This window comes from Ictidomys tridecemlineatus, chromosome 4 (assembly GCF_052094955.1).
Source record: "Ictidomys tridecemlineatus isolate mIctTri1 chromosome 4, mIctTri1.hap1, whole genome shotgun sequence".
In the NCBI taxonomy this organism is placed as follows: domain Eukaryota; kingdom Metazoa; phylum Chordata; class Mammalia; order Rodentia; family Sciuridae; genus Ictidomys; species Ictidomys tridecemlineatus.
Window position 1 is genome coordinate 204,899,621 of NC_135480.1, and position 12,109 is coordinate 204,911,729.

A 12,109-nucleotide genomic window follows, 5' to 3' on the forward strand; every position below is an offset into this window, starting at 1 on the left:
AAGCAGGCCACGGCTCCCTGAGCTGCAGGGACACAGGCAACTAAGGTCACAGGTCACGATGGGGGAGACAGGACCTGAGCGCGGCCTTGCAAAGAGCCGCCCACCAGGATGGCACTGGCCGTCTTTGAAAGCTCAGGTGCGCCTTCTTTCTCTGTGGTGCCGGGCGTCTGTCAAGGGCTGGGTGCCCGTGGGCACGGGCGCAGGGAACCCCGTGGGCCTGTGGCCAGTCCTCGGGGGCCCATGTCCTAGCAAGGGAGAGGAGAGTGGACACGTGGTGAGGCGGCTGGGGGGACCGGGCTACAAAGCTTGGGCCTGAAGGTGCGTGCAAACCAGGGCATGGGAACAGTGTGCCAAGCAGAGGGACAGCCGAGACGAGAGGCCGGACCCGTGGTCTGCCTGGAATCAAGCAGCAGGGTCAGGGTTGAGCCGAGGCCATGCTAGGGGGTGGCTGTGTCCTGAGTGGCCTGGGTCGTGTGGAATGTCACACAGGCTTCATGGGGGTGGCCAGCAGTTCCCCAGAGGGATGCTGGGACGTGCTGGGCTGAATGGTGGGCAGCAGAGACGGAGAAGCGTTCCTGGCACACGCACACGCAGCCCTGTACCCCAGTTGGGGTGATAAGATGCTGGAGAACCAGCTGAGGAGGGGTGGGCAGCCCTGGGCTGTCTGGGCATGGACGTGTGCCTCTGCTGTGAGGCTGTGTGGCAGAGGGTGCAGGGGAGACCCGGAGGTTGGACTGGGGCTCAGGGCCTGCACAGCCAGGTTCAACCGAGTCCAGGCCCCGCGGCTCCCACAGTGTTCGACAGACCCCCCCGAGTTTCTGCTTCCTGATCTGTCAAATGAGGATGAAAATAGAGTCCAGCATGTGGGGTGCTGAGGAGCAGCGGTAGGGGGATCCCCAGGAGCCTGCAGGTGGGTCTGGGCGCCCAGAACACAGTGCAGGAGATGTCCTGATCCCAGGTAGCAGCCTGAGCTAGGCAAAGGAAGCCACTGAACCAGTGTCATTGCAGCATCTCACCTGCCCAGGTGAACCCATCAGGCAGTGGGTGCCCCATCCAGGGAGCATTCCAGCTGAGACCAGGGGATTGGGATTTTGGAAGGGGTCTTGCCCGGAGGAGGTCTCTCTGGTGGTACTGCCAGAATTCAGTTGAGCGGCATCCATGTTAGCAAGTGGGTGAGTGCATGGGTTGGGGATGGGTCAGGCTCTGGTTTGAGCAGCTCCAGGGCCCAAGCCTAGATCCCCCACTCCAGAGGAGCCCACTAGCTGCTGGGAGCAGCTGCCCACATCTCTGTGTGCGGTGCCCCATGTGACCACCAGAGGGCGCCAGAGCCCGGGGCTTGGGGAAGTTGCTGGCGGCTGCAGAGGCCAGATCCACCCAGTGTTCTGTCCCCACTGGGGTCCAGCGGGGCTTGGTTCTAAAGAACGCCCTCTGCCCATGTTCTGTGGCTGCTTGGGAATTCAGGGGTGACCCTGAAGTTCACACTCAGGGACCACAGGAGGGACGGTCAAACCTGAAACGTCCCTGGGGGTTTCCAAGACTAGCTGTGGACAGGCCATCAGGACCACCCTCTCTTGGCTGGGGGGTGACAGCAAGGTGTCCTCCCCTGCCTCAGTGTCCCCTTATGTGTGGTACCTGGGAAGCCCCCGAAAGCCCCCGAAGACGGTCTCTGGGAACCGGGGTGCCCGTGGGGATCACTGGGAGGCTGAGGATGGGGCTCGTGCATGGGCGCGGCTCCTGCTTGGATGGTGGGCACCAGTGACCCTGCATCAGGAGGCAGGTGTCCCAAAAGGGTGGTCACATGAAGTCAACCAGAGGCCATGTGCAGGGCCTTGCGTGGTAGCCTGCAGGGCAACCCCAAGGCCTGTCCCCGGGCCGTGGCCAGCTCCACTCCTGGAGCAACCGCAGCTGCCCGGGCTCTGCTCTTCCCCTGGGGGGTGCGGGGAACCAGGACCCTGGGGCAGGCCTCGAGGCGCTTACTCACCCCGCAGGGGATCCACCTCTGCTCCACACACTAGGGATGTCAGTCAGAGGCCCTGGGGGACTTAGGGACAGGCATGCTGGTCCTGAGCCTGCAGGCCAGAGGCAGCTCCCTCCCAGGGCCAGGCCACACCCAGTGGAGAGTGGCGCCCTTTTCCTGCCCTTCTGTACCCTGCATTGAGCCGGCCGGATCCCCCTCCCAGAGAGCAGTGCAGAAGCCTGTGGACCCTGACTCCCAGCAGTTTGGGAAGAGGGGCCTGGAAACATGAGCCTAAGACTCTGGTGGGGGGCAGCTTCCTATATGGCACCATCTGTGGGGCGTCCCAGGGGCAGATGGGGACCCCGCACCCTCGGTCCCAGTGGGCACTGTGCTGTGGTACACGAGACCCGGACCCCCTTCTCCTGCTGCCAGGAGCTGCCCGGGGGCTGGGGGTCCTGGGGCTGGGGAGGGCCCTGAGTGGGCCCCGGGCTCTCGCTGGGACAGGCTTTGAACAAGGAAGCTGTTTGGATTCTTAGAGGTTCTCGGCTCCCCAACAGATGGGTGTCCCCTGGTGGCATCTGGGTCGGCAGACACCACTCAGCCGGGCCGGCTGGGGAGGTACAAGCCGTCTTTGTGTTGGGGAAACATGAAGCCGTGGAGAGAAAATAGCTGGTACCAGCAGCATCCGCTGTGTGCTTTACAAATTGAAAACGAATCTGCTTTGTACTGGAGCAGGGCTGGCCGTAGGCCCTGGGCAAGTGTTCCCCCTCCCCAGTGTCCCTGCCCAGAACCGACCTCAAGGGCAGCTGGAAGGATTCAGTGGACGTTCACATCTGTTGCTGAGTGTGAATTATGAGGGTGGGTGTTTGCTGTGTGGCTCTAGGTAGTCAGACTTACCTCTCTGAACTCCCCGCTCCTCGTCCATAAAATGGGGTTAAAATTCCCACTGGCCCCAAGTGGCTGCCTGTGTGGCAGGGCATAGTGGGTGCTCACTAGAGACGGGTGGAGGGTAGGGGGCCTGCTGGAGGCTCCAGCTTGGGTCCTGGGGCAGCAGAGGGGAGCAGACACAGCTCCACAGCCAAGAGGGGCTGGAACCTGGATTTCTGCGTCCCTTGATGAGGCTCTGGAAAATGACCTGTTATTCCCGCTGCTGCCTGGCTGCGCCATGCGGTTTTCACAGTAGGCACAAGGTCCCTCTGTCATTTCCACGGTGCTTGAGTCTCCTCGCCACTGAGCCCGTGCTGGAACAGGCGGGCGGGCGGCGGCTTCCCTGGGCTCCCGTGCAGTGCGCCCGCATCCAGCCCTGCCCCCCTCCTCCTCCTCCTGGTCATGAGCCTGGTGGCCCAGGATCGAGCAGAGTGACTCTGCACTGGGCAGCAGAAGGGCAGGCTGGCCACCTGCAAGCTATGCTCTGTGGGCTCCTGTTCGTGCAGAGAGGTGCTAAGCAGGGAAGGCCCTCCCTGTCGCCTGGCCCCTCTCCTCGCTGACCAGCCACTGTACAGTTGGAAACAGGCCCGGGGAGGTGACAGGATTCCCCCCTTTATGGGTGAGGAGGAACTAGCACCAGGACAGGGTCAGGCAGCTCCGGGGCTGCCTGGAGAGGACCCCAGCCCTCAGGACTTCTCACACCTGGAGTCTGGTCTGGGCCTCTGTCCCCAAGGGTCCACTGCTGCATGCACACCCCTCCCCCCTCCGTGCCCCCAGAATCCCACACCCTGCACATACCCTCGTCTTGTGACCCCATACACGTGGCTACATGTGCACATGTTCTACGTGCCAGACTGCAGCATGCAGCTCTGCACCCCGACAAGTGCACACCTGCGCCCCTTGCACGCTCACCCTGCACACAGGCCACGGCGCTCAGCCTGGCCTCGCGTTGCCTCCTGCGCCTCCGTGCTCCCTCCACGGCGCCCAGCTCCCACCCAGAAGCTGCTGGTGGAGTCCTGGTCCCACCCTGGGGCAGGGCTGCTTTGCAGCTGGTGTCTTTAAAGTGGGCCAGGGCGACCACCCTTGGGAGGCTGCAGGTGGGGAGGTGGGCGTGAGCTCAGGAACAGAGTTCTTTGCCAGCACGGTCCCTGTCCCCACCCCTCCCCTGGCCCCAGACCTTGTCCTGTGTGTCCTGACCCAGCCTGTGTTCTGAATTGCAGGGCAACGACCAGGTCCGTTTTGAGCTCACCTGCTACTCACTGGCGCCCCAGATTAAGGTAAGCCCTTGCCGTCCTCCTGGGGCAGGTGCCGGGGCTCAGGGACGGAAGCTCCCGAGCCTTCTCCAGGGTGTCGGGACCATAGCTCCCATCAAGAACATCCACTGGGAGGACAGTCCTCAGAGGCCACGCTCTCCCTTGTCTCATTCCTCCTGGAGGTGGTGCCCAGGTGGGCCCTGCAGCCAGTGTCCTTGGGTCCCCAGAGGCAGGCCAGAATGGCTGGGACATGGCCCTCTCAGCCCTGAGAAGGCTACACCCCGTTCCTCCCTGGCTGCCGGGGCCGACCCTGGCATCTTGGACCTGTTCCTGGGATACAGAACCCCAGGATCTTGGGGAATGAACCCCCTCTGTCTGTGGGCTGTCCCCTCCCCCTCCAGCCTGGGCCTCTGTCTGTCCTTCCATCCATCCATCCAGTCCTTCACTCACGCACATTCATTCCTTCGCCGTTTATTGAGCGCCTGCTGGGAACCAGCTCAGCCAGGCTCCAGGTGAGCCGAGCAGGGGCAGGCTCCCGGGCCTGCAGCCAGAGCCGTGGCAGTGCTTGGATGTGGCCCTACGGATCATTTCCAGGTCCCCTAGTGGCCACATTAAAACACGGTAACATCATCTTATCTATCTAACCCCATGGACCCAGCCAGGCGTCGATGCCCACAGAACCATAGCACAGACGTCTGTGCTTCCTTCATGGGGCTGGGCTGTCGGTGGGGACGGCCACCTCCCAGCACTCACCAGAGCCGTGTCCTGGCAGGGAGCTCCTTTCGGGTCCCTTTGCCTGGAGCCGCAGCAGCTTGTCCCTCCCTGCCCCCAGGGGCTCTAGGAGCTCCCCTTCCTCCTGTGGCACGTCTTCCTCTGTCCTTTTATCCTGTGACAGTTACCTGTCTGGGCCCAGGCGTGGCCTGGAGGTGAGCCATGATGAGCCCTAGTGAGTGATTCTGACCCCACAAGCCAGGCCACAGTCGCCCTGGGTCAGGGGTTACCTGTTGGCCTTCTGCAGCGAGGAGGCTGCCGAGGCCCAGGCCTCCACTTCTCTGCTTCCCGCAGCAGCTTGGGGTCAGGGGCCAGGACATCCAGTTTCTGGGTCTTTGTCCGCAGAGGCCAAGCCCAGGGGCTGCGGTGGGGCTGGGGGAGCCCTGAGGGTCTGGTGCATTCTCAGCAGGGAGCCTGGTCCAGGGACGGCTCACTCTGGGTTCAGGAGAGGAAAGCAGGTCCTGCTGCCACTCCACCCACCCGCCACACCAGCCACGCCCAGAAGCCACGCCCAGAAGCCACGCCCAGCTCCCCTCTACCTGATGGCCCCACGTACACCTGAGTTGTACACCTGAGTTCTCGCATTCAGAGAGAGGCTAGGGCCTGGTCAGTGGGCGTGGCCTCTCCTGGGGACCTGTCCCTGCCTCCCTCAGGCCTGGGCTCCTTCCCCACTCAGCAGTGGGTGGCAGCAACATATTTCACCTCTGGGACCCCCAGTCACCGAGGATCGTTGGACCTTGAAGCCCATGTGGTTTAGATCCTCAGGTCTCAGCTAGGGGGACTGAGCCCAGGGGGCCGAGAGCAGGCACCCCAGTGTGGCAGCCTCTGCCCTCCCCCTGCCCATCCCCACGGAGACCCCCAGTGGCCACAGAGCCACAAGCCCTTCCCAGAAGTGCCAGCTCTTCTGCCAAGGACCAGGAGGAGTCAGCACCCTTGCCCTGCCCAGGCCTGACAGCTCGCCCCTGTCCCTTGTCCAGGTCATCGCTCCCTGGAGGATGCCCGAGTTCTACAATCGCTTCAAGGGCCGCAATGACCTGATGGACTACGCCAAGGTAAGAGCTGGGCCTCCACCGTCGCCCTGGCCACCGCCCGCTACCCTCCCCATGCATCCAGCAGGGCTCCTGTGGGCCACATGGCAGGACATTGAACCCTGTTCCTGTTGCACCCCCAATGGCACTTGCCCCCTGGGTCAGACCCACAGAGGTGTGGTCATCTGCAGTACCCACTCCCTGGGCTGGGCATCTCTGAGGGGTGTGCCACCTGGCCAGAGGGTGTTGGCTGTCTCCTTCCCATTCCCAGGAGACCCGCATCCTGCTTGCCACCTCTGCGGGGTGTGTCTCTGTGGGGGTCCTTCTGGGGACAACTGGGAGGGGGTCTGAGCCAGAGGCTGCTCTGTGCACCTCAATTACCTGATGGCTAATTGTCCCCAGTGCTTCCTGGGAACAGGTAGGCGCTCCGAGGAGAGTGGTAGACAAAGACCTGTGTGGCGCCGGCCCTTTTTGAAGTACAAGTTGCAATAAAACATATTAGAAGTTTTGCATCAAGATCCTTAGCCGCTCCCCGGGGTGGCTTTCTTTTTAGCGACTCAATGGCAGCACTTGACAAACAGCCTCAATCAATCAGACGGGGAAAGCAACTCGGTGCACACACCAGAAAATTGCTCAGGTTTTTAAATAGCAGTCGCCAGGGCTGGCTGTGAGCTCTCGCTGCCGCCGCCGAGGTGCCTCGTGGCAGGGGACGCGGCGGGAACGCAGCCCTGCCCCTGCCGCCAGCATCCCATTAAGACCTGGAGCGCTGGGAGGAAAGACCTCCTCCACCATCTGTTGTTTTATTATTAAGAGGGGAGTTTACAAGACCAAACCCATATGTTGCCAAACAAATCGTCAAATAGCAGCGCTATTAAGAGAGCGGAGGTTGGCGAGGCCTCCCCCCCCTCGTCTCCTTGATGATATAGAATATGAAGCGTGTCTGTCTTTAAGAATAATGAATTGCAGCCCCCACACGTCATGGTGGCCACGCTCAGACCTGGAGTCTCAGTGGAAGGGAGGGGCAGAGCTGACCCACACAGTGCCCTCTGTGCCCGCAAGTCCCCCACACAAAACTGGCTCCTGGGTTTTCCAGCAAAAATGGACTCCGGGAGCATCGCGGTCCCTCCTGCCCAGATTTTGGGAAGAAGGCCCTTGGTTTAGCTTCCTGCCCAAAAAAACCTCGCGAACAGGAGAAGTGGGCCCCGGAAAGACCAGCTGCCCCCTCAGCTGCCCACCCTCCTTCTGGGAGCCGGGTTTCAGAACAGAGCTGTGGGCAGTCTGACCGCACTCTACAAGGGCCGCAGAGCCACCCAGGAAATGACCAGAATAACTGAGCAGCCACCGGGCTTTGTCCAAAATCCCGAGCCAGGCAGAATCCGAGACAGATGAGACGAAAATCAATGGGGCTTTGGAAATCTTTGCTTTCGAGACCTGTGAGTAGCCAAGGCCAAAGGGCTCTCTGAGTCTCGGAGAAACACGATTTCTTTCACGTCCCATCTTCCCCAGGCCCATCACCCAAGGGGGAGATGCTCAGAGCCTGGCATCCTCGTCCCTGTTACTAGACTTCATAGGAACAGTCGCAGCCAGACTCCAGGGAAAACCACCCCATACTGAAGACGGTTTGCTCTCCATTCTCCATCGCCACCAGAGATTTGGGGAGCCAGGGCCTCAGGACAGACAGGGACTGGGAAACAAGTCTCCCGGGTCTTGGGTCGTCACCCTGGTCGGCTCTGTGGGCCTGCCTGCTCTCCCTCCTCCTTTCCTCCCCTCTTGCTCTCCTCTCCTCACCCTTGATGGAGGTTCAGTAGGGAGGAGAGGGCATGGGTTCCCACAGCCTCCCCCAGACGAAGACCCCAGGAACCTGGGTGACCGATTTTCTTAGCCCCAGCCACCAGCCCTAAGTCTGGAAGACAAGGCCCACCAGGCCACCAGCATGTCCCTGTGGTGTAGTCACAGGGTCCTGGACCCTGCGCCTGGCAGCTGCACGGGGAAAAGGCCCAGGCGAGTGTCCCACTCTGACTCTGGACACGAGGAGACATGTGCCCCCCAACATGGAGCAGCCTGGAAACGTGGTGTTCTTGTGGCTTACATCCAGAAGCACAAGCCCTAGGGGAGGCATGAGCTGTTTGTTCTTGTTTTTTAAGTGATTCTCTTGCTAAAGCTACAAAACTAAACCCTGTTGGTGTGTTCGATTTGGGTGCCTTCTTTGAAGTAGAGATGAAGGAACGCAGCAGCCACCTGGGGGAGGGTTCCAGAATCTGTCATGGGCAGAGCCCCATTGGCAGAGAGGAGGCCCTGGCTGCTGCTGGTGGGGGCCAAGACCACTGGGGCCTGGTGCTCGGGGGCTGGGAGGCAGAGCGTCGGGTCTCACTGGCTTCAAGGGGCCCCTGGCCTGCCCTCTGCCTGGTAGGCCTCGGGAGGGGAGAACGCACCGAGAGTCCTGTGCTGGGGGGACCTGAGTGCCCATGCAGGTTCCAGTCAGGTGTCAGCCCTGACCTTTCCCCAAATGTTAAGTAAGGCCCAGGGAGAGGGGTTCCTTTACCCATGGAGGACCACTGGGAAGCAAACCCTGATCAGAGCCAAGTCTCATGGAAAAGCAAGGCCTCCAGCCCGGGCTGTCCCCTTGCAGGCTCCATGATGACATCCGTGGCAATTGCCCTGGGCTTGGGGCGGGTGTGGTTCCCAGCAGGTCTTGTACTTCAGGGCCACGAGCTGACGCTGTCCTGGGTCCCTCCTGTGGAAGGGTCCCTACTGAGCAGTGTGGACTCCGGGACAGATGCCTGGGTTCACACCCTGACTCTGCAGGGGCTCTGTGGGGGTCAGTGCTGGGACCCTCAGCACAGTGCCTGGCACCAGGTTCTCCAAGGGCCCTTGGAGGATGGACTCAGGGTCTTCTGGAAGGAAGATCAGCATCCCCAGCCCTGGGTCTTTGGCAGGTCTAGCAGCGGGCCTCGCTCCTCCTGCAGGGCTGCCCCAGGTGGTCCAGAGCCTGACCCTCAGGTCCCCTTCCAGCCATCTCACGTCTGTCCCATGTTGTCTCTAACCTGCAGCAACACGGAATTCCCATTCCAGTCACCCCCAAGAACCCCTGGAGCATGGACGAGAACCTCATGCACATCAGGTAAGACGTGCCTGCCCCACACCTGGGGTCCTGCCTCCCGGAGCGGATACCCAGTCACCCGCTCCCGCTGCTGCTTCCACTGTGGTTCGGTGTCAGTGGGGACCTGGCCTTGGGACCTGGCCTTGCCTGGGGCAGTAGGGAGGACTTCTTTGAGGAAGTGGCAGTTAAAACCTTGAGGATGAACGGGGCTCAGCTGGCACCCGGAGCAGTACTGAAGGCAGAGGGATGGCATGGGAAGGTCCCCAGCCAGAGGCCCTGTGTGTGGAGCCTGGGCCTGCACCCCAGAATCCGAGGGCACTGTCCCGGCTCTTCCCTGTGGCCCTTGGCTCTCACAGCCAACGGGGGTGGGCGGGGTGTTCCAGGCAGGGTGGGCAGCCAGTGTTTTGGCAGACAGGAAACGGCACACGGGCGGTGGTGTGTGCCTGGCCTGGCCATGTCCCCTCCCGACTCACCCGGTCTCCCCTCTCTCCCCACAGCTACGAGGCTGGAATCCTGGAGAACCCCAAGGTAATCTCCGTTCCTTTGCGCCGGCCACCTTTGGTGATGGCTCCGTGCCTGTGCCCTCTGATGTATTTGTAGCCTAATTTGAAATTTCACAGGGGGCAGGCCTGGAGCAGAGCCTGTGTCCCTGACCCTCCCACCCACCCCCTCCCCCTGCTCTTTCTAATTGCTGCGGGATGAATAGGGAAGGAAGTATTTCAGAGCCGCCAGGAGAGAGGGGACTGGGAGACAATAAAGGCGTCATTAGGCAGATGAGACGCTTGTGGGAGGACCCAGCCTGTGCCCACAGCCTCGCCCATGGCGTGTGGGACAGAGTGGCAGGGACCATTTGTCTGCGTCTGTCCCACGCTCGCCCTGGCCTCCCTGATCCTGTCCCCGACCTCCAGGCTGGCCAGGCTGGGCCCTCAGCCGGGTTTGAAGTTTAGGGTTTCTCTCCTGGGGGTTTCTTTGTCTCCCCTGCCCACCATGGGAGGTGGGGGAGGCAGGACAAAGTCTATCATGGGAAGAGAAAAATCTCTTTGTCCCCAAGGGAATGTGTCCCTGGCCCAGCCCCACCCTGGGCGGCAGCTCTGGGGGTGGGTGGGCCGCCCGGCTGACATCAGGGAGGACGTGTGTTGGGGGCGGGGGTAGTGCTGGGGCAGCTGGGCCTCGGGGTTCCAAAAAGGCCATCTGGAGGGAGAGGCCGGGGTGGCTTGGCTGAGAACCCCGAGGGCTGGAGCTCTGCCCGGGGTGCAGGGCCGGCTCCCCAGGCCTGGCGTCTCTGACTGCCCCAACATGTGCCAACGCGACATCCCCCAGCCGTCAAGGGCTCCGTCACTGTCGGCCACCATGTGATGTGTGCCCCCGCCCGCTGGCACCTGGCCCGCTTGGGCGTTCATTTTCTCGCCTTGATTTCCTTGGCTGCAGGCTGGGAGCACCTCACCTCACAGGAGGGACACTGGGGGCCAGGGCAGTGATGGCACCCTGGGTGCCAGTCGCTCAGAAAAAGGGCAGGGCTGGTGCCTTGGGTCTTAGGTCCCCCTCCCCACCCGCTCTCCCCGCTTGGTCCACGCTGTCACTCAGGAGAGCCGGCACCCTGTCCCCTGGGGACTGATGGGCACTGCAGGGCTGCTGCCTGCTGGCCACAGGTTCTTCCAGTTCACGCTCTGTTGACCCCACGACACTCGGGCAGCCACCTCTAATTAGCCAGTCAGTCAGCACCAAGGGGGGGGGGCTGGGCCCTGCAGAGCTGCTTCCAGGCAGGGTGTCCTGCCAGCCACGGGCATGCTGGGAAGCCACTCCCACCCTCTCCAAGCAGCCTGTGGCCATCTCCCCAAGACTAGACCAACACAGGATTGGGGTGCAGGGCTGAGGCAGGAGGGAATCACCCCTCAGGCATTTAGGGGACTGAGACTTGGTACAGATCGCCTTGTGACTATGGGCAGGCTCTGTCCCCTCTCAGGCCTTTTAACAATGGCATTGGATGGATAAGTAAGTGTTCCCAAGTCTTTATCAAGGATACTGCCACCCAATCAATTCTTGGGTCCCAGAGTTAGTAAAACTGAGCGTGAACCCAGCTCTGCTTCTTAATTGCTGTGCAGTCTCAAGCAAGCTACCTGACTTCTCTGAGCCTGCCAATTCTTGTGCACAAAACGGGAAATCATAGCACCTCCCCTGGCACAGGCAAGGCCTCAATCTTGGGGGTTGGAGGGTCCTACCCTCCCCCTTAGGCCACCAAGCTGCTCTCAGAAACTCTTCTCATCAAGCAGGAAAAGCTGCGCTGGGCTGGGCTGGGTGAGAGTCTACAGAAAGGGCTTGCAGTAGTCATGGGCCCTGCAGAGGTGCCCAAGGCCCACCCACCCTAGCAGGGGGTCAGCGCCATCCTGAGTTGACCTGGCCACAGGGGATCCCCAGAGTTCCATGCAGGTGCCTAACCTCCAGGACCCAGCCTTGCTCTGCGGGGAGGGGGGAGGGCAGCCCCCGCCCCCGCCCCAGTCCCTGCCCCAGTCCCCGGGGGAGGAGCTCTGGGAGAGAAGCTTAGGGGAACCAGTGCCCATCCCCCTCTCCAAAAAAAGCCCCGAGACCTGCGGAAGGGAGGGTTTGAAGGCAGATGGCTGAGCCATTTTCTGCCTCCATGAGGGCTGATTGAAGGGCAATGAGGCAGCTAATGCGAAGAAAGATAGAAATTTACTTGCTTTAACTTCATACGGCCCACAGTGAAAGAGTTCATTCAGTCGCCGGCCCGCCATATCTGATGGATGAATAAACCATTTGCAGCATCGATCATGCCTCTACATCATGGCTTAGTTCATGGGCCATTTGCTTCCAATTTCTCCTTCCCGGGCTCTGCTTCATGCTTTCTTTCGCCCTCTCCCCCGCCCCCACCGACTCTCTCTCCCTCTCTTCTTCTTCACTCTCTTCCCTCCCCCTGCACCCCCCCAAGATGACATTGGAAGTGAGCCCTCCCGCTGGGATGGATAAATAGATGGCATTGATACTCCGCAACAAACTATTTGTCATTTGAACTGGGCTTTTAGGAGGGGGAGTAAAAAAGAAGGCAGGCGCCCGAGCC

The 12,109-nt window shown here is 61.4% G+C and overlaps 1 protein-coding gene across 1 annotated transcript in view; it reads left to right on the top strand.

Moving 5' to 3' along the window:
- The window catches only part of Ass1 (argininosuccinate synthase 1), a 45,158-nt gene that overhangs the window by 9,902 nt on the left and 23,147 nt on the right, over nt 1-12,109 (top strand). The window contains exons 6-9 of the mRNA XM_005321083.3: nt 4,105-4,161; nt 5,886-5,960; nt 8,987-9,057; nt 9,534-9,564. Coding sequence (XP_005321140.1) covers nt 4,105-4,161; nt 5,886-5,960; nt 8,987-9,057; nt 9,534-9,564 — 234 coding nt within the window. The remainder of the gene's footprint in view (nt 1-4,104; nt 4,162-5,885; nt 5,961-8,986; nt 9,058-9,533; nt 9,565-12,109) is intronic.